Raw genomic sequence first — 27,818 nt, forward strand, 5'->3', positions numbered from 1 at the left:
TAGTTAGAATCCAGGTTGGTCATAGTAGAGGCCAATGTTTCATTCTATCTTGTTAATAACCTCTTTAAAATTTATCTAATCTATGTGCTAGCAAGCCTATAGGAAGGCATGGTTTATCAAGCTCCATTTTATGGAAATGCATACTTCATTTTTCTAGAGACAATCAGATGATTTTAAGGAATCAGCCAGGCTGGAAATTTACATGCTTTGTACCTTTCCTTTTTCCAAAACAACTATTGAACATTTCCTATAATATTGTTAAAATTTTGTGATATTGTCTATTGCAAGCATAATATGTAAAGTAAGTTAATGGTTAAGAATGAGTGAGGCACTAGTAAAGTTTTAAACAAACATATATTTATATAATACTAGAAGTTTTTTTAAAAACAATCATTCATTTCTGTTATTGACCTTTTGGGTGTCATAACATTAATTATAAAAACTTAAATTGTTAAAAATACTTGTCCCTGCATTGATTTCTAGGAATTCCATTGGAACCTCCCCAATTTGAAAACTATTCATTCTTACCCTTTCCTTTCTGTTCTTAGATTCATATCCTATGTGACCACTTGCCCTCTTATCCCATAGTTGCTGAATTCGTTCAAGAGTCTGTGGTAAGGATTTTTCTTCAGTGGCTTTTTCTTTTGTGGGAGAAGGCAGACTATATTTACTGCATCAGATACCCTATGTCTTGCTGATAGCCACAACGATGTCTACAATTTGGTACCTGGAATTGTTGCAAGCTGGAATGTTCCTGCTCAGGTTCCAACCATATTCTTCCAACATCTGGAAAGTTGCTAATCTAATCTAACCTTGCAACAATGCAAGGGAAAAGAGTCAAGGCCAGGATGCCAGATACTGGATGATATCAATTAAGAAAGCAAAAAGCAGCTTGAAGATTACTTGCTAAGATGGGCAACTATAGAAATCTAATAAACAAATTGCATGTAATACACTAGCATTCCTTTTGTGATTCCCAGGGCTTATCCAGAGCATTCGGAACCAATATTGGGATCAACAGTATGTGTTGCCTGCCTCCATCCATTTTTTCACTCAACAACTGTGGCAAGAAATGTAAAATGGAGCAAAATTCACTTAACAACTGTCTTGTTTAATAATGGAAATGTTGGCCTCAATTGTGGTGTTAGTTGAGGATTACCTGTAGAAACAAATTTGCTTAGCTCATGTAAGTTCACAGGTTGCAGAATTTAGCTTTTGTTGACATGAAATGGTTTATTTAATACACACAGGCCTATTCTCTTGCCTTCTTGTGGAGAAACATTTTAAAAAGGCTAGTTGAATGCTGTCTGCTCCTTCCTTGTATGAAATTCCAAGGGGATGAGAATTCAAAGGTGGAAGAGGGCCCATTTCATGACACTTAGCCAGGCATTTTAATAGGATCTGTTATTTCATTTAGACTGTTGGAAGAGAAAATCAATCAGGCTATACACATACTGTATTAAAACAATCTATCACAGGTGATAACTAATAATCAGTCTGGATTCCAAGCACCTTAAACATATCTATACTGGATACTAGGCACAATTCATAAGCAAAACTTCCTAATTGCTAAAACCATTTCAATGAGAAGAATGTATATGATTAATCTGACCACTAGAAGTCTTAAAAAGCAAAAATAAAAACAGATTCACGTAGAAGAATACAGAACTGTGTTCTACCGAGCACTCTCTGTTTTGCTTTTGTTCAAAATAGATTAACCTTGTCTCCTGATGGCTGCTGATCAATAAGACAGGGGAAAATATAGCATCATCCATGGGTGTATCTTTCATATCTGTGGAACATTTGTATTGACTATATACACTAGCCTTTTATTTGTCGACTTCCAAATATTTTGGACTTCAGTACAAGGCTGTGCTGATTGGGAATTACAGAAATTAAAACACACTCCTGGACATCACCAGGTAAGGGTACATCACTGCATTTTCTTGGACACCACTTTAAAAGACAATACTTTTAGGTTATTTAAAAAGAAACTTGTTTAAACACAGAAAAAAACTTCACAGGGCATAAAGCCATCCCTACAAAATAGGGATGGCTATTTATGATGGCCATCCCATTCGGTCACATGGTTCATTTTCCTTCACATCTGGACTTCATTATAATGGGTGAGCTCCCAATGAGCACATCCGTATCACTGAGTATACAGTACTTGGTAGGGGCACCAACATCATGACACAAGGCAAGTGTTACCAGAAAGCCTGAATTTTCTTAAAAGATTTATTTATGCCCTAAGATGTTGTACAGATATGGCCCTGCTTCTTTCTCCTTTGCGCAACAGTGTTGCTGGATAGTAATTCCACTGAAAACCAGTCTCTGGTTACCATGAGTGGCAGAATGTTAAGAGAGATGATCGTCTTTACAAATGTCTGTGCGCTGAAAAAGGTAAATGCAGTTAAAAGTGGTAGATCAGTGAAGTCAAAAAAATATGCACAGCTCACTTTGACCTAGTAATGTAAAGAAGAGGAAAAGAGCATTAAGCATAAATGAGAAATCAATCCACTGAGCTAAGTAGTACATATTATATGAACGCCTTTTCTCTGTTGTTACAATTACAAAAATGCATGCGTTCATTTTTTTTATTTCAAATAGTGGATCTGTGAAACCTGTGAAAGGTATTTTGAAAGTACCTGTTGCCAGAGTTATATATCTTCAAATAAAATAAACCACAAAATGTATCATTTCTATATGTGTATGCCTACAAATAAGCATGTCTAATTTCAGCATCAATAGTAGTATTAATTTTGTGTCATCTAAATACAGACTAGTAATACTTCCTATTCCAACACATGCACCTATAAACACATGATCATGCACACAGCATGTCTTCCTGCTGTTTGTGGGAAAAGTCGGAATGTACAGAGTTATACAGTATTTAATGTTTAAAAATGTATGGAGGTGAGGAACCTTAGCATGTCATTTAAAGGAAAATTTACCATGCATGAGCTCTAAATATCTATATATATGCGTGATGGGAGGGGTATCCTTCTCTCATTGATAAAAACACTGAAGACTGGAAGGGTGATCTAAGAATCAACATCATTTCTCCAGCATGTCAAAAAGTGAGGTTATTGACCAATGTGCACTTGAACAGAAGTGATTGTGGTCATGGAAAGTAAACCTAGCTTCACTGAGATCCCTCAGCCAAAGTTCAAGGGAGTTCCTTCAGTTATCCTTCTCATAGCAGGTAGTGCTGATAGCAGTCCAGAAGCCCATATAGATCTGGTGGTCAGGCGAGTCAAGTTGCACCATTCTCATTTAGCCACTTTAGAAAACTTCAATGCAAATGTGGTCACCTGAGTGAAAAGGATAAAATAAAACCCCTTCAGAAACACTGATGGAGCAGCACTAGAACAGTTATCAGCACTGCTGATCAACCCTGTAGCAAATAAACATTTTACTTTTACCAAATAAATTATACATTTACATTAAGATAAAAATAGATACAATGCAAAAAATGTGCACGGTATGCAAGGAAGGTACAAACTATACCAAAAGCCTTCTTGTAGTTTTAAATGGTCTTGTTTGTATATGCAGCCTATGTGCATTAAAGAATGTTTTTTCAAGCAAGTTACGGAATGAATTATTGTTCAATGATTTTGTTATTGCTCTGCTCTATCAGCATGAAGTTGTAAACAAGAAAACGTAGTAGGATATATGTTAACACTAGCAATTAATCTTTAGCAGAAAGACCTTTTCTGATGCAGACTAATGTGAAAAGTTCTAGATTCCTGTAGGTAACATGGCCCAAACTGCACTGCCAGCAGCTCTGAAGATAAAAGAGAACTAATATCTAAACCTGCCCTATCCATATCTGGACTGAACATCAGGGTAGCACAATCCTCCATCTAGAAGCTGTAGAGAGGTTACAGTGTGTCTTCTTTTCAACAATAAAAAAAAATTAAACCAATCTTAGGATAAATTGTGTACGTAAGTGTAAGCTTGCTGTCCATGGTTCTGAACTGAAAGCGCTTTGAATGCTGGTGGGCCTTAAGTCATGGCCATTCACTCAGTGAGCATGTGAAGTTATGGCAATGGTGAATGGATGGTTACTTATGCCAGTTCCCCAAGTTGTGGCAGTGCTCCTATGGTCAATTCAGGCACTGGGCAGCCTGCTCACACTTATGACCACAGAAGCACTTCAAGTCTCCCCCACCCCACCCCCCATCTCTAAAAAATCCCAAAAAAGGTGCCAGTGTTAAGTTAGCACATTGAATCTGACATACACTTGGTATCTAAATCTTCTATCTTTTTGAGTGTCTGGTACAGTGTGTTATATTAAGATCCAAAAAATGAAAGTTATGCTATGTAGCTACTAAAAAAGCAAATGCTTCCTGGAGTGCGCTAAGAATCCAGATCACAGGAAATCATAGCTCCGCTCTACTGTGCTCCGGTCAGACCCTCTTTGGAATACTATGCCTCGTTCTGGCAGAGGGCCATAATAAATTAGAGCAAGATAGTGAGGAGCCTGAAAACCAAGACCTATGAGGAATAGCTATGGTATGTTTAGCTTATTGAAAAGATGGCTGATGGGAGATATAACAATCTTCAAACATATGAAAGGCTGTTATATAGAAAAGGGCAGGCCAAATTTAGAGAGTTAAATGTTTGAGAAATCAATCATTGGCTGGACACTTAATTCTATAAGCTGTCAACTGACAGAACTGGCTGTTATACATGAAGTGGTGAACTCTCCTTTGCTAGAGATCTTCAAACAGAGGCTGGATGATAATCCTCTAGTAGATTGTACACCAAGCCAGAGATTGAACTAGATGATTTCTGAGGTGCCTTTCAATTCTATATTTCTAAGAAATACGCATTTGGTTATGAATTTTCAAGGCTATCTTTAAGCCTCTTTCAATTTCTTCAAAAGGAAAAGTGCAATTAAAAATTATTCTTATTGCTATTCTTTGTCCTGCATTTTTATTCAAAAGGCCAACTGTTAACTGAACTAATAATATTTTAATAATTGTCTATGTCTCTCTTATTGCATATGAGAAATAAATGCACAACACACACCAATAATAGGTTATAACTTGACTCTTGGATTACCATCAGTGAAATATCCCGTTCATTGTTCTCACTTCTGAGAACATCTGGACATTTTGCAACTTTCAAAGGATGAGCTTTCCTTCACATTGATTTCTTTCAATTTGTATCCTTGCTTGGCTGTTCTTCTCTTCGTAAAAGCTTTGTATTTCTGGTGAGCAGTGATTCTGACATGGCAAGTCACACCACACTGAAGCTGAGATATGCAGAGTGTTGTTGTACTGTGCTATATAAACAGCCTTATTTTCAAAAGATATTCATCAATTGCCTTCTGGTTACACTGGAAAGAAGAAAATTTTTAAAAAGCAAAACAAACAAAAAAAGATTTTACAAGTTCAAAACAACCAGGAAAGTTAGATAAGAAAGTTTGAAATCACTGATATACTGAATAATTTGTGACGTATGTTCTGTAAATGCCATAAAACCAAATATTTCCAGCCTTATTTTCAGAGAATAAGCAATGTAATTCTAATACACAGGCTAGATTTTGAACCTACAATATCAGTGCTGGAATAAAGTCTGAAAAGCATCTACTAAACCTACATGCCCAACAAACCTTCCTTCACTTCAATAACTTCTTAGAAACTTAGACATTGCACAGAGAATTTCAATGGGATAGCAAAATGTGGCTTGTTCATATTTGATTTTCCAAAGAATACGGCTTTATGGATTTCCTGAACTAAAATTTGACTGTTTATATATATATGTGAACAGGTCACTAATTTTATCCAAAATGCCCAAACAGTGGACAGTTTCAAATTATATTGAATATATTCTGTGAAGGATCTCAGCCTCTTTATCAGTCTGTTCTCATACAATGTTTTCTTCAACAGCAATTTAGAATGTTTTTCTTATGCATTTTTATACATACAACCAGAGCCTACACACAAAAACCTCTTGCCTAAAGAATCCTCTTAGCTGTATAAATATGAGGGTATGTAATTGTATCGATACTTTTCCTCTCCTGAACTCAGCCATCTGTAAGCTGAAGCCATAGCTATTCAATTCCTTGGGCAACTAGAGAATGCTTCTGTAATTGATTCTACAGATGATAAATGCTTTGGGGGGATTTACCATCCACTTTAGAAGAGACAAGTATCTCCAACCTTCTCATTAGACAATCATAGACAAATATATTTCCATTTTAGAGTAGGTTTTAAAGAATATGTAAGGATATTAGTATCCTGGATGAAAAGGATTTATTTAGATTCCTTTCAGTCAAAACTTTGTAATGGACACTAGATAGTTGCCACATTATTTGCTCTAGTTTGTAACTTTGTATTTTTATGGCTGTAAATTTCCAGATTGTTTTAAACCTGGTAATATATACATCAAGGAATAGAAGGAAAGAAGGATCTATCATTTTCCTCTTTCCTTTAAAATAGTTTCTTTGAAAAAAATGCCATACAAAATTAGATTTTCAGTTTAGTTTAGTTCCCATTTTCTGCAATAGAGGGCAATTAGTAAGTAATTGCCAAGTAATTTGTTATAAATGAGATAGATATTATAACAGCAATCAACAATCATTGATATATAAGATAACTCTCAATTAGATTTTAGAGGGCTGTGGTAGAGTAGGACTTGCAGCATCCCAATCATACAGCTATGTCAGTTTTGAATATATATTATAAAATCATTTTAAAAATAAAAGAGACAAAACAGTCCCTTAGACCGTTATAGAAAATAAGAGAGAACAAAATGCAAGACTCAGTCATACGCTAGATGGAGGCGTATCCCCATCCTGACTGACGCTTTCTGGCTAGCTGAAGAACAAAATTATTTTTCTGTCTATTTCATTTTGAAAATATTTTATCCTTCTTTAAGAGGGTAATTAGATTAAAAATGAAATAAACTACACCTACCTTTAAGTATGTGAAGAATCCCTTCAGAAGCATTTCAATTCAAACATAAAATAGTAGGAAAGGCATGGGGCATGGGCTTCCAGTTCTGGAAAGGACAAGACCTTCAAAGAAAAATTAATTACCAGTTTTTCCACTAGAAAATATCATCTAATTCTATTGTATGAACTCTGCAATGCTCTACAAAAAAGGGGGGAATCAAACACTGTTTTAGCAGCTGATCTGCATGGAATCTGGGCATGCAGAGAAGGATTTTGAAGTATCTTTCAATAAATTCCTGTAAATACATATTATTTTAACTTCATATTCAGAATATATTAAGTTTTATACTTACATCTACTTTATATCATTTTCAAAAGTAATGTCACACTGCTAATGTTCCTTCATTTATTTATATATGGAGAAGAACATCTATCAAATATCATTTATTAAGCTTGCAAAATATATTAATACTTATGTGCATAAATTCTATTTATTGCTAGAATAGAGGGTACTCCATTTCATTATCATTTGTAAGAGGAATTATCTAAAAGTAAGAGATAACTCTAACCATATGAGAACCATATTTTAAGTGCCCAACAGCTGCCCTCTACCAGCTCTATCAACAAAATTTAAACATTTCAATTAGGGCATAAAAAACAATTTTTTTTTATCTCAACATATTTTAGAACACTTGTTTTTAAATATAATTCCATATTGTAAATAAAAATTTTAGATTTTTAAAATACACACATTAGTGTAAACCACAAAATTCTTAGTAAGCCTCTACAACTGATTTCTAATCCAGCATCCCAATTTATTTTAAGAGCTACATGAAATTAGCTTTAGAACTAGCTTCTAATGTACTTTGTTATCACAGAAGGTTTCCCTTATATAGCCTTCTGTTTCATTATTTGCATTTATTAATACAGTGTTCTGTTGCTTACTGTTCATTCAAGTTTAAATTAAGTAGTAAAGCTTTGTCAGGTCTTTGATACTAGAACTCAGATCTTCATCATGCCTCATATCTGAACCATCCATGCCAGCAATAGAAGGCAAGCAATTTAAATCACCTTTTAGGATAACTTTAGACCTGAAATGGCTGCTTGAGTCAGAGTAAGCCACTAGAATATAAGCTCCTTACGAGCACTGATGATGTTTGTACTAGTTTGGGTAATAAAGCATTTGCAAGAAAACAGCCAAGCTCAGAAAGCACCAAGGACCCCCCCCCCCATTTCAATCCGGAGCTACAAATATTCCACTTTATGGGAGCATTTCTAGTCTAGAATTGATTTTCGGATCTGTTAAAAAAAGTAAGATTTTTAACACATTTTATCTAAGCATTACTTAAAAGAAAAATGTATTAAAATGTAAGGATCTGCTTTTCATATTCCTACCTTTTCTGATAAGCAGAAGTCAGGTTCAGTGGTGGGAATATTTGTTTTTTTAGTTCTTTTATTATCCACATTTTGGAAGGTAAGGATTGTTCCCATTGTTTTCGAACAAATAGTCTTCAGTGTTTTTACAGCAGCGATTGCTACAGAAACTACAACTCTTGCACTTTTTATCTTGGGAGGATGGACAAAATAAAATAAACTGATAATGCTACAATGAATGATAAAATGATGAAAAGATCTACAGCACAAAAAACAGCGTGAAAAGAAAGACAAGTTTAAATATTGTTGCATAAGAAAGGGATGAAAATAAGACAAGGATGAGAATAAGTAAAATGATAGGCTGGAACATCTGGGAAAGTAAATACAAAACAAGACAATACTACATTAATCTCACCAAAAAAATCAACATTTCAAGAGAAAAAATTATGTTCCAGATTATATAATTTAATAATATATATAATATATAGAGTTCCAGATTTCACGAGCAGCACTGGAGGATGTGAATGTCAAAAGTCAAAATGGCTATCTCAGCGGTGCAATCAAAGCTTTGTCGCTTTTGTACATGTATTTATATCACACCATATACAAAGCGGAGGACTTTTGACCATTGTCGAAACCATCTTTATATCTTTAACCTTCCCCCTGTGGAAATTGCTAGATCCCATAGTATTCTACAGTTTATGAGAGAGATAGGTTGTCAGAATGGGACACTTGTTTCTTCCCATACCAGAAATACATTTAGGTCCATTCTTCCATTACACACAAAAACTTTATATATAAATAATGTTGGTGATTATTAAAATAATAAAATAAAGACTAAAAGTTTTATCATGCCAGGCGACAGGAGAGGGAAACCTGGAGGAGAGCATCTGAATCTATCACACGATCTCATAATATGGCCTGAATCGTAGTCTCCTTCCCCATTCCCTTTTCCATCCCAATATATCACATCTAAACATGATGGTCATTGGTAGACCTTTCCTCCATTAAACTGCCTAGAATTTATTTTTAAAACATCTAGGATATCATTTTATCTTCTGCAAAAAAAAAAAGTCACGAATAAATGAATAAATGATTGCTATTCCTTTAGGTTAAAAATACAAATCCTAAAAATGGTCAAGTTCTCATGAGAGAGCCAAATTTCTTCACACTGGAGAGTATTACAATCAGGCAATATTTTGACTTTTTTTAAAAAAAAAATCAATTTAACAGTTCTAATAGTTTTTAATTTAACAAATCTTTTTGGTGCATTATGCAAATCCTGCAATTTGTGTCTTTAAAAAATCCGCTGATCTCTGCTGTAACATTTATTATTTTAAAATATATAATGCTTCCTATTTTAAAAATTTCAAAGCAGTGGTTATCTTTAAGATTTACAACCACCTTGCACTCCTACAGGAAAAGGTAGAAAATGCATAATTTTAAACAATTACAAATATGAGGTTGTTCCTTGATGCTCATTGGCATATAATCACTTCTGCTATGTTACTTCCTTGATTTTATTGTGCAATGATTCTCTCAACTTCTGACAATTTTTGTACTAACAGAGGTCATATTTTGGAATTGAACAAAACCTGAAAAAGCAGCTTTGCCCAAATATACACTCAGCATATTTTTTAGCTGAGTCCTCTTATCAAGTACATCAGCAGTTTACCATTATTATTCCCATGAAAAATGTATGTAAGAGGTCCTTCCCTCTCAATGGCTTTTAGTGCTTATTTTCCTTTTATTACATTTTGCTTCTGCAGTCTTAGCATAGCTACACATTTTGGAAGGCCCAAGGGCAAGGCTAATTAAGTCCTGTCCACTCCCCCCAACAATATTTTTATATCCTATCTCTATAACTGTTCTTCCCCCTTCTCTTCCCTCCTCCCCCTTCTCCTCCTCCTCCCATTACATGTTTTTTATCAGAGTGACTGTTGGAAAGCAGCTGTTCCTCTTCTTATAACTATTATTTGCCCATCCTGAATAAGAGATGAAAAACAAGTGAATTGTGGCAAGAGCAAAGAGACCCAATAGTAAAAGCCAGAGAGCTTTTGCTAATGGATCCATAATGAAACCATGGATCTTGGCAGGTACCCAATATGTCAAGCCATGATACCAACTTGATACAGCTCTTAGTAACAAATTAGAATTAGGCTACAAGCTGCTGCTTAGCCTTTTCTATTAAGCCATAGAAACTTCCATTAAGCTGCTCCTTCTGCCATTCTTAATATCCAAGGGTGAAACGAAAATGATTATCATATGTTCCTGCAAAATCTCAGACAGGATATATTTAACCTAGATGGCTTACAAAGTAAAAATCTACCTGACTCACTGACAAAGGTTCGTCTGCACTTCGTTCATCTGAAGATTTTGGAACTTCTAGTCTGTCGATAAAAGCTTGGAGCTCTTTCCTAAAGGCCTTCATCTGGGCATTGATCCGATAAAGAAGTTCGTGTTCCCGTATCCTACTGCCATCATCCTCATCATCCATAAGTCCAAACAGATCTCCGTTGGCGACATAAATTCTTGCTTCAGTTATGATAGTGCTTGTGTCTGAAATCAGGCGGTCTATCGTCTTGCCCAAGCGTTCCGCCTCACAGCGAATATCCTTCATTTGCTGACGGTCCGTGAAACTTTTTTGCCACCCTGTCGGTGTTGGATAGAAGGACCTCGTAGGGGTCAAGCAGCGGATGTTGCGGACCTCCTCCGAGTCGCTTTCCCCACCAATTGGCCCTTCTCTTTTGCGATGGGGGGGACGTGAATCATCATCACTTTCTTTTTTCCCTGCATCACTTTCAGCATCGCTGTCCCTGGGGCTGCCTCGGATCCCCAGATGTGAGGCCAGATCATAGCGCTGCATGTTGGACATCAGGACTCTGTTCTCATACTGAAGTTGCATAACTTTACCACTGAGTTCATTGATCTGCAGGCGGGCAGCTTTGAGCTCTTCTTGCAAAGCTTCTGTCTTGGCACTGTCATGATGCCTTGAAGTATCGTGAGTCCCAGTCTTGTATTTGTATTTGTTCAACTCTGTTGTGATGCGCTTATTTTGCTCTTCCACGTCAGCCAGGTTCCTTCTCAATAGTTCTGTTTCATCCTCAACTAACTGCAGATGCTGTCGTAACTCTGAGAGAGATTCATTCTGTTCCCCCATTAGGGGATTGGCTGCTCCTGAGAAATCATCTCCTCTTAAGTCATCAAGTTCTGCCTTCAACCCTCTGTTTTCTACTTCCAGTTCCACTATTTTCCTTCCCAGGATATTGGCTTCTTCCTCAACTAACCTCAGACGAAGTTTCAGTTCGGCTTCTCTTGTGGTAGGTGGGCCTCCAGCTTCCCCCTTTGGTAAGGGACTATCTAAGTCACCATATAATGATCTGTACTTTTGTAGGTCATGTTCAAATCTATCCTTTTCCTTGTCTATTTTGGCCAACTTTTTCCTCATTAAAGCTGCTTCTTCTTTGACAAATTGCAACTGGCATTTCAGATCTTCATTATCCTCCTTATAAAAGGGGAGAAAATAAGCAGTTACTTTATATATAAATAAGAACCTTACTTGGCAATTAAAAAAGAAAACCATTGATATTTACAATAACAAAGTTTCCAAAAACCCTTTCTGAGTTTTTCCATGGATTTAGCAGAGGCAAAATTTATCTGATTCGTATTTTCAATACTCAGCATTTTGCAAAAGCAAGGTAGTCCAACAAATCTGCCTAAAGATCAGGCATTTAGGAACAGCTTCACAATATATTCTCAGTTAAAAATTCCAAAACCAATTCAACAGCATTTAATAATGCTAAACAATACTGAAAACATATAACAGATTTTATACTTTAACACAAAGGAATATGAATATACACAGAGAGAGGGGGGATTTTTTTGATATAGAAATCATGTTTGTTACTTATATATTATGATTTAGATGTTTCCTAATTTTCCTAATATATAGGATCAGGAAAGCAGTCATGTGAAGTAACCAATTTTTTTTGACATCTTAATTATGATTCTTGAGAAAAAGACACTATTATCAAATAAACAAGTAGGATATTTTTTCAAGAAGATAAAATCATGTCGTTTTTCTCCTTACTATGGTGCCTATTTCAGAGAGACTAAAATTATTCATTTTAAATGCAAGAAGATACAATCTCTATAATTTAAATAGCAAATTCAGTTGTATCTACAGAGAATGAAATAAATGTAGGTATGATAAACAGAATTAATGAAGTCAATTTAGACCACAAATGTCACAAAGACATTTCCCCCTGTTGAAAACCTGAATCTTTCCTTAGCTGTCAGTTAGAAACACATAGTTTACTGCAATGTACTAGGGAGAAAATTAAATATTTGAAGTCACCTCACCTCAGTGGGAGTCTGCTGTTTTTTTTCTGATTTCTGCAAATCTTTGCTTCCTCTTCTTTTCATGGACTGCTGTAAAAGTTGAAATTAACGTTTTACTAAATCTGATGCAATGCAAATCCAATGTGCACATAATTTTTTGCAGCTGATTCACAAGTCAGAAAAATATCACCTTTATCTTACATATTAGATTTACATTGAATACATAATGTGAAATAAAATCACATTGCTTGTCTAGACCAGTGGTTCTCAACCTTTTCTTCAGCACGGAGCCTCTTTAAATACCTTTTGTGGTCATGAACCATGGCCACGGGCCCTCAAACTTATTTTTATATCATAACATTTCTTCAAGCCTTCGTGGACTCCCTGTGATGACATCTCAGTCCCCCCATGGGTCTGCAGACCAGATTGAGAACCACTGGTCTGGACACATTTTGAATAATCAAAATATGTGCAAATAGTAAAACAAAAATAATGTAAAAAGACAGAATGACCAACGGCCTAAGGAAACTTTTCCAAAATGATAAGCTCAAGTTCCAGGAAGACCATGTAAAAAGAGATATCAGTTAAACCCAAATGTCTTTTAAACTTGAAAGTTCACTCCTTTCTTTCTTTCTCATTCAGTAGACTATAGGCCAGTGATGGCTAACCTTTTTGCCATCGCGTGCCAGGAGAGGGGTGGGTGGGGGAGGTTCGCACGTGCACATGCTCACACCCATAATTCTATAGCCATTCTAGGAGTCTCTGGAGACTGGGGGCAGCAAAAAATGTCATTTCCTGTCCCACCGGGAATTGGGAAATGGGCCCTTTCAGGCCTCCAGAGGGCCTCCGAAGGAGTGGGAAAGGCTGTTTTCGCCCTTCCCAGATGCATTGAGAGAATCTGGAGCCAGGTAAGAAAGAAAAACGGGCCTTCCAGAGGCAGGAAACAGCCTGTTTCCCTGCTTCTGGTGGGCCCAGAAGGCCCGAAAATCAGCTGGCCGGCGCACAAATGCGCGCCAGAGCTGAGCTGGCATGCCCACTGATATGGTTACGTGTGCCACCTGTGGCACATGTGCCATAGGTTCGCCATCACGGCTATAGGCCTTGAAGGCATGTCATTCTTGGGTCAATCTTTGTTGAAGGGCCCTTTTTTTCTAATTCCATTGTCAACAAGTGAACAAATAAATCTTTGGTTGGAGTTAGGCTCAGAGGGAATCAAAAGAACAGCTACCACTCCCCATCATATATCTACTGGTGAACCTGGACATTGGCTAGAACTCCCCAGCGCCTTTCTTCCCCCCTCTTTCACTGCTACTTCAGCACATGATGTGTCCAATCTTCCCTGTGTTACTCCCAGCATTTTGAATTGGGTCTGAAAACCTACTGGTAATCAATGCAGGGACTTCAAGATTTATGTTTCTTTACAATTTTAACCAAAATTCCTTTGATATGCAGCCTCTTGGTTCATTTATTATTTAAACAACTAGAAACTAAAAAGCATACTGTCCTGTCCTGACTGACAGGTTTAGCACCAAGATCTGAAAAAGAAAATTTCCAGTCCCACTGTCACAACCATTTCCTGATAAATAAAGAGCTAAATATGGCCCTCAGATTGTCAGTCAGTCAAATTAGGCATTATATGTTTATCTCAAATACCATAATGCAATTTTTTTTCTTACATATGAAACAGTTCTAAACTGGCTACAATTTTGCAGGTTAGTACAAATGCTTTTTGTACCAAGACAAATTCCTTGTGTGTCCAATCACACTTGGCCAATAAAAAATTCTATTCTATTCTATTCTATTCTATTCTATTCTATTCTATTCTATTCTATTCTATTCTATTCTATTCTATCCTATCCTATCCTATCCTATCCTATCCTATCCTATCCTATCCTATCCTATTCTATTTTGTGGGAGTTAGCAAAAGTCAATGGATATTCAAGTGCTAGCCTATTAAAATCACAGTGACCTATTTTCATGAACCACAATTTCTGCATGCATTCAGTAATGAGTATCAACTAGATAGTGCTCCAGTTCTCTGCACCGAAAACTGGGACAGTAAAAGCAATGGTTGCCAAGTGAATAGTAAAACTGTATTTATTTATTTACTGGATTTACTGCATATAACTACCAATCCCATATATGTGACTCTGGGTCACTAACAATATTAAAATGATTTTAAAAATACAAAAAATATGAAACCCCTAGCAGCCAGGAAAAAAATGCAAAGCCACAATAGAACACTAAACATAACCAAGAAACTTCACTCGGGACAATCACAGACCCAAGTCTTCAAACTTACAGAAGGTCTTTATGGACAGGGTCCATCTGATCTCCAGAGGAAAAATATTCCACGGGGTGAAATGTCATGGCTTAAAAGGTTCTCTTCCTGGGCCCCATCAGCTGACACTCCTTAGCTGATGGCCCCTGACCTCTCATTTATTTCAGAACTATTCTGAAGAAAGGATTTCAAAGGCAAAGTGATACAGCTCAGTGATTATGTTATTTCAAAAGATGGCCAAAACAAAAGCAGAGCCTAAACTTAATATCCAGATGATTTGAAATGAGAACTTCAAATAAAGACCATTGAATCTGAAAAAGATTACGGAGAGTAATTGTTTAGTCCAGGCAAGTTGTATTGGTTACAGGAAGCCAGATTCCAACTGAATATTAGGAAAGATTTCCTAATAATAAGAACAATTTCACAGTGGAATCAATTTCATAGACAAGTGATAAGCTCTCTTTGGCTGAATGCGTTCAAGGAGAAACTAGGTAGGTATTCATCAGGGCTGTTTTAAGTTGGATCCCTATACTTAGCAGGGTACTGGATTAGATGGATTAAATGTTAATTTCCAATTTCCAGAATACTTACTTCACGTCTCAGCTATGGCACTCCACAGAATCAACCTTCACTCCTACACTTTTTTTCTTGCCTTTTGCTGTCCTCCATCCCTTACTTATCCTTGATTTATCTTAAACTGCCAGTGTCTTAAACTACCAGTTCTACACACACACGCACACGCACACACACACACACACACACACACGAGAGAGAGGGAGGGAGGGAGGGAGGGAGGGAGGGAGGGGATTCAGTGCTTTCAATCTTTTGCATAACATTATGCAATATTCTATCTTTTGTATACATGCAGCATGATACACACATTGAAGAGGCGAAGTGTACAACATAACACTGCTTTTATTATTTCCCTGCGGATATCTCTCCATATAAAATTCCCCCTCCCTGAAATACTATTCAGGATAAATACATTTTTGAACCATTATCAAAGTAAAACCAAACAAGGTACGTTGCTTTTATTTTTTATTTTGCTTCAGTAATAACCTAATATTATTTCAAGTTGTGAAACCAACAATTAAAAATCTTTATTAAGTACCACTGAAATCTCTTCCTATCAATCCCTGTATCTGTAAAATCCCTTAAAAGATATTAGATAAAACTGTTCCCACAATTCCCCAAAGTCCTATTTTCCAATGGAATAAATCTCCCAATATTGTTGTGCTGTAATGTTTTCAGGGTAGAATAAGACCCTAATATAATCACAATTACAATTATTCTAAATCAAGTTAACATAAATCCAAGCTGTTGGTATCTTTTCAAATTAAGGGATGATTAAAATTCTTGCATCACATGTTTCTAATAATTTATTTATTTATTTATTTTATTTTATTTAAATTTGTATACCGCCCTTCTCCTGGTGGACTCAGGGCGGTGCACAGGGCGGAATTAGGACACTCACTATCAATCATATTTTAAATTAGTATTAAATTTGCCTTCATATGTTTGGGAGAGAGGAAACAAATAATATATGCATCCTTCAAAATAGTGGTGGATTATCCAAAAAGTGAAACAGGGTCTTAAGTTCAATTAAAATTGTTTTTCAAGATTCTCAATTGGATAAATGTGGGGAATTTAGTATCGCTATTATTCAAGATGCTGAAAAGTCAGTCTGATATAAAAGATTTGGTACAGAACTGGAACAGCCAACTCAAGTCTGCCATTCACTAGGTGATTTCGGACCAATCAGTACTTTTCAGCCCAGCCTATATTCTTGTGGAGAATGAGCAACCACCTCCTCCAATATTTGGATCCTTTGCAAATAATGCTTGCAATAATTTGGAAATGATTATTTATAACGGAATAACACTTAGTATGAAAATAACTATGTGTCTATTTAACATATTTTTGCACCCCAAAACAGGGCTGCGGAATAACAGAACTGGAAGAGACCTTGGTTGAACATCTTTTAGTTCAACCCCCTGCTCTCTTCCCCTGGCTGTCCACCCTAAAAACAGAAGAGTTCAGTATCAGCATATTCTAATACCTTACACTGAAGAGTTACACAGCTAGCCTCATACTTCCAAAGAATGCAAAATTCTGCTAAGTTGTCCATTAAGCTACTTGTGCCCATGGAGGCACACAGGATCTTTTTGTAGATCAATGCTTTGCCATCAATCATTTCATGGAAATGATGAAAAATTCAATTACTCTTCTAATAATTTTATTAACTATACTAGAAGCAATTATAGAGAGGTCATGAAATATTCATTTTGCAGTACCAAAGCTTTAATCCTGAACATATTTCACCCACATTTTCCCTCTAAGAACAGAGTCCTGCACTCCGCTTGAATAATTAACATTTTAACGATTTTAGGGTGACTTTCTGTTGTACTTATTCTATTGTGATCACAAAAGGAACAAATATAAAGCCAGTGGTGGCGCAGTTAGCAGGCTACTTCTGCTGACTGCCAGCTGCCAACAGTTCTCACCTGCTCAAGGTTGATTCAGCCTTCCATCCTTTTGAGGTCGGTAAAATGAGGACCTAGATTGTTGGGAGCAATATGCTGACTCTGTAAACCACTTAGAGAGAGCTGTAAAGCCCTATGAAGCGGTATATAAACCTAAGTGCTACTGCTATTGCTAATGTCCCATATCCTCAAGATATGGTACAGATTCCTTCATGTACTGCTGATATTATGACAGCTGATATTGAAGGTAAGGTATTCCTCGAGTTATGATTATAATTGAGCCTGGAATTACCGTCATAAGTTGTTGCAGTCAGATTCAAAGTTACAGTTGTTTTTACGATGATCATTAAGCAAACACAGTGTTCATTAAGTGAGTTCATTTACCCCAATGGGTACTTTTTGCTAGAAACAGGCAAAAAACATTGCAAATCACAATCACATGTGGCTGCAAACAGCTTTTAAGGTGAGCTGGTTGCTAAGAGCCCAAAACACAACCATGTAGCCACAGGGCGAGTGTGGCCATTGTAACTGAAAATGGGTTGTAAGTAGATTGGGGATGTTGTTTGTAACTTCAAACAATTGTTAAGCAACCAGCCATAAATTGAGGACTACCTATAACTGCAATCTAACCAAACAATTGGGGAAAATCTATACTAAAGTATTAAGACACCTAGATATTCCATCAAACATCCCCAACTCTTGAAAATAAGATATTCATTAAGATATAAAATGCTATCATCAACTGCTTATTTTTTACCAAGCTTTGCTAGATCTGTATTATTAGTGGAATCCGTTTTTATTCTGTCTCTATATTTCACTTTAAGAAACTAAATGGCATAATTTCTCCAAATGAAATCTTGGGTCATTCTCTAAATATCATATAGAAGAAAGGTTTTATAAATTTATCTTGCAGAATCCATATGGACTTGTCATAATATAACTAATAAATCATGTCAATCAAAATAAAATTAGATATTTAATTAGCAATTATTATCTTGCTCACCCTTCTACCAAGAATCATAAATCAGAAAGGACAGAAGATATAAAGGCTGACAAAATGAAAATTTCAAACTCTGATATTTAATTAGTTGTACTATCTAATCCAATAGTCATATATTAAAAAAGAGGTTGATATTTAATTTTCCCAAGCAAATAAGATAAAGGCAAACAGAAGTTAGCACACACTATGAAATTCTGAATGCTAAAATATAGTGTGATATGATGTCATGATCCTGGAATCAGCACATGAGCCTGAATATCCTTTAATTAGTTTTGTTTTCCAAATGCTGTCCTGTCAATAGCCAGTGCATTGACTGCTGGCAATAAATACAAAATGCCTTCAGGAAGTAGGCAGAATAGATCTATCATTCAATTATTAAAAGGGGGCTGGATGAGCAGACAAGACAAAGTAGAAAACTATTTGTGCTTTTTGATGCACAAACTTGGTTTTTGCACAATTTCAATAAACAGAAATGTTTAACAAGTTCTATATGTTAATCTTCCCAGTATCATCCTATTTGTCACTGGTTTCTGAATTATGTTACAAATTTCTATTCACAATTCAGTAAGTCTGTAAAACAACTGAAGTATGAAATATGACTAAAGAAGCAAAAAAAACCTCAATCCTTCATCATTTCATTGGTGTTCTCAAAATCCAATACCTGTGTTTTAAGAATTCGATTGATAGGTGCAACATATGGTAAATCCATCTATATAATGAGGATAGAAACATGTTTTCTTATTCAAATTGTGTATACTGTCTACATAATTTGAAAAATCCAAAAAACTGGCCTCTGTCATACATCACCACGTGTAGATGATTCCCAAAGATGAACATGAAATAAACGATCTTGAAGAATAGAAATCTTTGCAGAAGTGTCAGAGCAAATGATGAAGGAAAACATATGCAATGCAGCTAGAGATAGATCATTTTTACAGCTCTTTCTTTTTGTTGTTAGTCATAAGAATTGAAATAAAAGATTTAGTTTTTGTCATATTAACAGCAAATAATGGAAGCCAACAAACCATCATTGGCTTATGATTCATAACTGGAGGCAAACTGCTTTTTAAAGGCTAGATTTCATGTACATAAAGAATGAGACAATGTCAATCTCTGACAGCCACTTCATGTTGCAAATCTCACAGACATTTCACCTCTGATCTAATAAATCCAATAAATCAACAATCACAACAACTGGCAGAACTCACATGCAGTACAGGGATAATATCTTAAAAAAAAATAAAAATAAAATACTATGCTAGCACAACTATTCCCAAAATGTAGAATACTGGTTATTGTTTCTCAGCACTTGATAGTATCCTATCCCTTCATCCCATTAAGACATCAACTAATACAGACTCATGGGACTGAAAATAACTTTCCTTCCTCTTCTCCTTCTTTCATGCCTTATTTGCTTGGCATAGAACTTGAACCTGTACAAAGGACCTCTTAGCCATGACTGCCACCTACTCTTCAAGCAGGAGTCACAAATCCAGAAGGATGCCCAGAATGGACACCAGATCTGTCTGGGGAAATGCAACCCCATCCAGAATTGAAAATGGTAAATTCCTACATCCAGGTGCATACAAAACCCAAAACCATTCAGTCTTGACAGGGTTGAGCTAAACTCTGTCACTCCCTATCCAAATCCCTACAGTCTATAGACATCAAGACAGGATGTTGGCGGCATCACTTACTTCATCAGGGATGGAGATACATAGTTAGGTATCATCAGCATAGTGACCATACCTCACCGAATGGCTATAGATGACTTCATGTGGCTTCATGTTAACATTAAATTGGAGTGGAGAGAATACTCTCTCTCCAATACCAGGGTGGATAAAAATCAATGATTTAAAAAAAAAAATCAGATTTTTTTTATTTAAATTGGATTTTTTTTTATTTTTATCGAATTTATTTTAATAAAAAACTTTTGGGGTAAAAATCTATCGTAAGATAGTTTTCTATTTAAGATACATAAATAATTTAGTTTATTCAGCATGAAATGGAGCTTAGTTATGTAGCATGAGGCTGTATATTCTGCAACACTGGGACTATCGGTGAGTCAACAGTGGGTTAAAGGAGTAGCAAAGATGACAGTTGCTCTTTAAAAATTATGATTTAAATCGAGTTGATTTAAATCAAGCCTTTTTACTAGTGATTTAAATCATTATTTAAATTGTGATTTAAATCAACTCGATTTAAATCAACTCGATTTAAATGTCCAATACCCCACAATTTAGGGGCTGAGGGCGGGCCCTAAATATCTAAGTATCTAATCAACATCAACTGAAACTGGCCACTGAAGAAGGAAGAGAACCATCTTAATACCACTGTAAACTGCCTGATCCAGTTTAATACAGTGCTGCCTAATCCCCCATTGCTGGCCCAGAAAGAAAGCATGGTCAATGGTATTGAAGGCTGCTGAGAGGTCAAAAAGAGCAAGGATGGATGTGTTATTGTATCCTGCTCTCGCTAAAGGTTATCAAAAAGTACTATCAAAGTTGCCTCAGTCCCCTATCCAACCAGAAACCAGACTTGTCAACCATCTTGTCAACAATTTTCCCTAAAAATAGAAGATTAAATACTGGATAAAAATTGTCCAGAATAGTTCATTTCAGGATTGGCTTCTTGAAAAAAGGGCAGGCCAATGCTTCCCTAAGGGCCTCATCCCCTCTTTTAAAGAAGAACTTGTCATCACTGAAACCCAACCACAATACCTTCCTGGAAGCTTTTGCCAACCAAGAAGAGCATGGATATAATAAGGAGGTGGTTATGCTCACAATCATAAGGACTCTGCCTGCTTTCTTGGATCAAATAAGTTTGAACTCCACCCAAATAACATGGCAAGACTGTCCCAGGCAACTCCAAAGGACCTGTACCAAGATGGGCATGCAGCTAGGAATGAATCTCAGCAATTTTGTCTGCTCTCTTCTGGATGGCCCTGAAAGTGTATCTCAGAGTTCCTTCCATTCAAGAGGGCTGGGCACCCTAAACAGGGCCACCTGTGGTCAGCCATCTGTGGATGCATTAAGGGCAGGGAAGTAGTGATGCATTGCCATCCTTACTGACACAAGGTATGCCTTAATAGAAGCTCTCAGCCTTATTCACACAAGTTCGTTCTTTTTTCTCCACCAATGGGATTCTTGGAATCTCTTAATCCACTTCTCTTCCTCAACTCTTCCATAAATCTAGAGAGTGATCAGATCCACAAAAGGAGAGAGGCCACATGGGCACAATCTAATATAAGGCCTCTTGCACTTTCCTTTTCCAGATGACAATCAGAGCCTCAAGAGGACCATGCAGCAGGCCCTCAGGAATAACTCCCAGCTCTTTTTGTAACCCCTTCAAGGTCCATTACCCCATCCTCCTGGGGTGGACCATTGGATTCAGTGCCACCCCACTGTAATGAGTATCAGGGCATGACCTAATCAGGACAGGGGAGCTACATTAGAGTTCCCCAAATTTCCAGAGCATATTGCCACTACTCAAAGAAGAAAACCAGATGAGGTATTGGGCCCTAGATAACCTGGGATAGGTCCACAGCTGTTACAATAGCCATGAATTCCCAGGCCATCTCAGATTCTACTCTCAAGGATTGCAGATTGAAGTTCTCCTGGAAAATAGAATCAAGGACTTCAGGCAGGTAGGCTACTATGCAGCATGGAGGGTTTTACAATAGCAATAGACCCAATAAATTGTTCAGTATCACTAATCCTATGACATTCATGCAATTCTTTAGTTGTACTTAAAAGACCATCCTGGGTTAAAGACCACAATTTTATATTTTTTGAGCAGCATTTTTTTGCCTTTAATTAAACCAAAAGCCATTTCTCACATCAAGACTCAGTGATTCTCATTTCAAAAACAGATACAATGAATTTTTTAACAAATAAATATACAAAGGCTGAAATGGCTCATCCTTGTTGTAGGAAAATATCTATTTTTTCAAATTTCATCCATTTCTATACAGTTTTGGTTAGTCTTGTTATGAACCTTGGCCATGCAGCTTCATTAATCATTAAAAGAGTGCTTATGAAATTCAGAGAATACAAATTGATAATAGAGAGAACTAACCTCTTTCATTTTGTCAAGTTCATTTTGCAGAGCTTGTTTTGTAATTTCTACTTCTATTAATTGCTGTCGTAACTTTTCATTTTCATCTTCTGTGGTGGTGCGTTTTTCTTCCACATTTTCCAGCTCGTGATGAAGTCTCACAGAAACATCTTTTGCAACCTAAGTGGAACATGATTAGAAACTTGAAATAATTACAGTAATACAATTATAGAAACATATTTAGCAAAAAAATTGAAATGGCATAGATATTGTATTATAGAACTAAATATTATATTTCAGTTATATTTCAATTCAATTCTGCTATAATATCAATATATTATTTTCCGAGTGATTAAAAAAATGGAAATATGACAGAGGTTCAGTTTGAACATGCAGGAATTTGATAATTTCTACAAAATTAGAATCTGAATGATGATTATACAATTGAGATGGCACTACACTTGGAATTCCCAAATCAAGGACCAACCCGTCTGTTCATTATTATCAGTGAATATAATCTAACCAAAATTTAAATTTGAAATTCTTATCAGTAAAATATTCTCAGTAACAAATTGAGCAGGCATCTGGATAAGTACTACCCTTTACAGATGAGAATCATTTTATTGATAGATTTAGGAAGCTCTCATATGTATTTATTTTTAAAAATGCTTTGTTTCTTGTATGCCACTATAAGATGGAATACTTATGAAGTATATGAAAATGAGCTGTCAATTTGTTTACTAAATTAGAATATATTGTTTAAAGTGTCAATGTATATTTATCAGATTTAATGCTTTTGCACCATACACATTGATCTATTACCTTAAACAATTTAATTAAAAGACAACTAGAGCCATGGTGTCACAGTGGTTAGAATGCAGTACTGCAGGCTACTTCTGCTGACTGCTGGCTGCCTGCAATTTGGCAGTTCGAATCTCACCAGGCTCAAGGTTGATTCAGCCTTCCATCCTTCTGAGGTTGGTAAAATGAGGACCCAGATTATTGGGGGCAATATGCTGACTCTGTAAACCACTTAGAGAGGGCTGTAAAGCACTGTGAAGTGGTATATAAGTCTAAGTGCTATTGCTATTTGTAACTGTACAGCTTGACACTCTCTTCAAAATTTAACAGGCTGTTTCCTGATTTAGGTCTATACCAATTACAATTCATTTTTTAAAAAATATACACAGTCCTTATTTTATTCTAATATCATTTTTTTTCAAAATAATACAACATAGCTCAGATTCAACTATATTCAAGTATAAACAAAGAAATATGCCATTTTGTAAAGTGAAAGTATCTAGGTAAACTATTTTATTTATCTAGGCCTTCTCTCTCTACCACAAAGATCAATGTTGTATTCTGTAGAACTAATTTATGCAAGACATTGATGTTACCTAGTTGGGAATAAAACTTCTTCAAGAAAACAACCCAGCTCAAAGAGCACATTTCAACCCTGAACTATAGATAATTCTCTTCTATTGGAATCCAATTATCATCACATTTCTATATGCTATTTGTCAAATTTATTTGTAAGATGCTGCTCATCTTACTCTCAGAGTGACTCTGTGTTATTGACTCTGTATTAGTTATTTAGCATCCAGATAGCAAATTTAAGCTTTAAAAACTATGAGGCTTTACAATCTGGTCAAATGCCCATCTTGTCAGTCATAAGCATCATTTACAAGAGCACTGATTTCTACATAGGTATGCATGAGAATGTTTTTTTGATCTAGTTCTTCTACATCAAATGTGAAAACGGAAGCGTTGGAAGCCATTGTGAATATTTGCCAGAAAAATGCAACTGTGATTCATTTGCTTTTCAAAGAGCTGTCAATAAAATGCTAGCAATCAACATAAAAATCATTTAATTGTCTGACAGACTTACTACAAAAAGATCATAAAATTATAACCATACACCTCATTTTTACAAGTATCTTAAAGATATTAAGTTTGGATGCAAATCTGGCTTAAGTAAACAGAAAAAAATCATTTTGTATCAAGTAATAAAGAGATCTATGTCCTTGACATTTTGATCAATTGACCACATTTATATTTTTCTATTGTGCTAAAGCATTTGTGGTATATTATCTACCTTTTCATATATTTAGATTAGAAGGAATATATATGTGTCCCCAAAAGTTCAAAAAGATTTGATTTCTTTATAAAGTCACTCCTTTAAATAAGGATCATGGGTCATATCATACAAAGGATCTTGAGAACAACTGTAAAAGCAATGGATCTCAGAATACCTGGGGACTCACTCTCCAATTACTTGAAAAGGGTAAACATACAAGCAAGAATAATCTAAAAATGGACATTTTGCATTTAGTTTTTTTATGAAAGATCCCATGAATGTCCTATCACTTTGCCAACTTCAAACCCAGAAGTACCTTCAAGTCCTGCTCCAAACTACGAAGAAGTTCTCCGTCAATCTCTCCAGTTTGTGCATAACGAAGCCTTTTCCGCTCTGCCTTCCGAAGACGATACTGTAGAATCCTACAATTTTTGTTAGCCCTCTCCAATTCATGACGCATTTCCTGTAGCTGGCATGCATCCTCTTCAAAAAAGCTGTCCCTCATCTCATCCATCTCAGTTCTCATCTCATCTATCTCATTCTGGCATCCAATGAGAAGAGGTAGAAACACATTATACAATTGTACTTCGTATAGGTTTTGTTTTAAAGAAAAATGAGATTTAAGATAATTTATATGCATTATATGCATTTTTTCAAAGAAATTGAGATTTATGATCACACAGATATATCAGTTAATCTCTTATGCATACTGAATGAGTATTCCCATGCTTTGACACCCGTATCATTAATCTACGATAAAATCATAGTAGGTATTAATTATCCAATCTTGGCATCAGAAGTCCAAAGTATGTGTCACAGTTTATCACAGTTTATCAAATCTATATGAGGATCCTATAGATATCTCAAATCCGCAACACAATAATAGAACTTAAAAATGAATGATGGTAAGCAATAGTTTGATTTTTAAATAGATCTTTTAAACCTACTCCTTTTCTCTGCAGTAGAAATAAACTGTGGTGTAAAAAAGTATTATGTTCTGAAAAATAAAATAAAATTACATTTTATTCAGTATTCTTCTTAACACACTAGAACAAGATCACTTCTCAACAAATCAATCATTAATCATTTAAAAACACTTACGCAGTAATTGAGAGCTGCACAAACCACGTGTGTCTTTTTCTATCATAAAAATTACCTACAGAAAATCACAGACTGGGCTCACACACTCTAGTAAACCTTAAAATGCTTTGTTTCAGTTGGTTTGGAATGCCATCTGGGCCTAGCCATTGTGGCTTGCCATATAAAGGGGACCACAATGGTTCCGTGCAAATGGATAAGGCCCAGGGAAAAACCCATAGCTTAATTTTTTAAAAAAATCTATCATATCTGAAATGGTGTAGGCCTCACTTCAACATCTGTTAACAAGTGGGGGGGGGAAGGAGAAGGGCAGAAATCTCATCTCTAGAAAACAGAAAGGAGCGTTTTGATCGATCGATATTCTTGGGCAATACGTGATGGGGGGCAGGGCAAGCAATATTAATACTCCCCCCCCTCCCAACGCAGCTAGGAAAATAGATGGAGGAAGGGGCCTATTTGCTCAATTGCTCGCCTGTAATGTAATGTGGGTCCTTGTTTGGGGAATAAAAGATCCCCCATCCTCAATTCCGGCTGGGCCACACCTTTCTCTCCCCCCTCCCCACCCACCGGCACCTGCCACCCCCGCTCACCTTGAGGGTGTCGTTCTCCTCCCGCAGTTTCTCCACCTCCTCCAGCAGTTCCTGGGGCCGCCGTGGGTTCATGCTGGAGACGCCATCCGGGGCCCGGCCACGGCCATTGCCCTCTCCGACTCCTCCCGGCGCCATTGGCGAGGGGGTGGAAGAGGAGGAGGAGGAGGCGGCGGCGGCGGTGGTGGCCGCGGAGGGGGCACCGCCGTCCAGGTCGCCGCCTGGGCTTTGCATCTGGGTTGCCGCGCCACCTTTTTCTCCCACGGGAGATGTTCACTTTGCAAGCATCCTCGTGCTTTGCTACCGTCGCGGCTGCCCGCCCGCCCGCTCCCCCACCCCGCCGGGACCCAACCCAGCCCAGCCCAGCCCTGCCCAGCGAGAAGATGGAGAAGCCGGGCCGCCTCCCTCGCCCGTTGCAAGAAGCCGCTTGCAGTTGCTGGGCGACACAGCAGAAAGACAGCACACACACACACCACACCATACACACACACCCTCCGGCTTTGCCCAGGTCCGCCGGTCCCGGGTGGCGGCTGCGGGCGCTGCGACCTCGATGTCTCTGGGAGGTCTTTGCCGCTTGGCGGCGGCCTGTCCCCTCCCACTCCTCCTCCCCCCCGCCTCAGCCCGTGGCTGCTGCCGCGCCGGTAGAGGGTGCCGGGCAATGGGAGTTCTGGAGGCAGCCGCCGCCGCCGCCACAACAACAACACAGCTGCTGAGGCGTCTGTGCCCGGGGGGGCGGGGGGGGTGATTAGCAGCTGGGGAGAGGAAGGCTTCGCGCGGTGGAAGGGATGCCCTCGCGGCTTCTCCTTTCGGCGGCTGGAAGGATGGCCCATCTCTTCCCCGCCCCCGAGATGCTGGCTGTCGCCGTTTCCCTGTCGGAAAGGCCCGGAAAGTCCTGCGCGTTGTCTGAGGGCTTGCGTGGAAATCACTGCAGTTGTCGGGGCCAAAACCGTTTTAGAGAGAAACTGCTGAAGTTTAAGGCGAAGTTTGAATCCCTCGTATTTAATCCCCTGTTAAAAACAACATTGTTTGGACAAAGTCGGTGGCTCTTCAGAGTCGGCTCCTCCGCTGAGTTTTAGGACTCAAATCTTTTTTTTTTTTTTTGCAGGAATTGTTTCTTATTGATTTATTTTTGAACGGAAGGTCTGTGGTGCTGAAGGAACCGATAAAACCGGTTCTTTTTATCTTCAAATTCTTTCAATTTAAAAAGAGTGAAGCTAGTCTGCTAGAGAGCACCTGCCTCAAGCATCAACTGTCTTTCAAAAAAAAAAAAAAAAAATTCCAGAGCCCACATGCATGCTGGAGGCAATTTGGATAAATAAAAATGAAAGGGGACTGCATTCTATTGTTTTGTTTTGGAATCCATCTATTTAATAAAAAGGAGAATGCAAGAGTGATACAGGACTTTTCATTGTAGTATGGAAATGTTGCTTAGTTTGTCCATCAAAGCAACAGCTCTTTGAAGGTGGCCAACATGTTTGAGAACAGCAAATTTCTTAGCAATACTTCCTTTTCAGGAAGAAAATGATTAGGGGTTTTGTTTATGGGCAGGAATAATTTATTTGGGTTTGAGAGGACTATGTAAAGTGGGGAACTGAACTTTGTATCATGTTTACA

General features: G+C 37.2%; 1 protein-coding gene across 6 annotated transcripts; it reads right to left on the reverse strand.

The window, feature by feature from the left end:
- Window positions 1-335: 335 nt before the first annotated feature.
- On the reverse strand, window positions 336-27,024 carry LOC117671898 (microtubule cross-linking factor 3-like). 6 transcript variants are annotated; one of them, XM_087883034.1, is made up of 9 exons: window positions 26,208-27,024; window positions 24,836-25,060; window positions 22,464-22,622; window positions 12,644-12,712; window positions 10,620-11,786; window positions 8,303-8,473; window positions 6,930-7,030; window positions 5,071-5,347; window positions 336-3,314 (listed from the first exon to the last, which is right to left on the reverse strand). In XM_087883034.1, the coding sequence occupies exons 1-7, from the start codon at window positions 26,436-26,438 to the stop codon at window positions 6,953-6,955; spliced, it is 2,100 nt and encodes a 699-aa protein (XP_087739160.1). In that variant the 5' UTR covers window positions 26,439-27,024; the 3' UTR covers window positions 336-3,314; window positions 5,071-5,347; window positions 6,930-6,952. The 6 variants fall into 6 exon arrangements, with proteins under 6 accessions (XP_087739160.1, XP_087739158.1, XP_087739157.1 ...); XM_087883032.1 differs by having other exon boundaries at window positions 5,038-5,347; window positions 10,611-11,786; window positions 26,208-26,817; XM_087883031.1 differs by having other exon boundaries at window positions 5,038-5,347; window positions 26,208-26,776.
- Between the last annotated feature and the right edge of the window lie 794 nt (window positions 27,025-27,818).

Source organism: Pantherophis guttatus, chromosome 1, assembly GCF_059756535.1.
Source record: "Pantherophis guttatus breed Tessera chromosome 1, ASM5975653v1, whole genome shotgun sequence".
Classification (NCBI taxonomy): Eukaryota; Metazoa; Chordata; class Lepidosauria; order Squamata; family Colubridae; genus Pantherophis; species Pantherophis guttatus.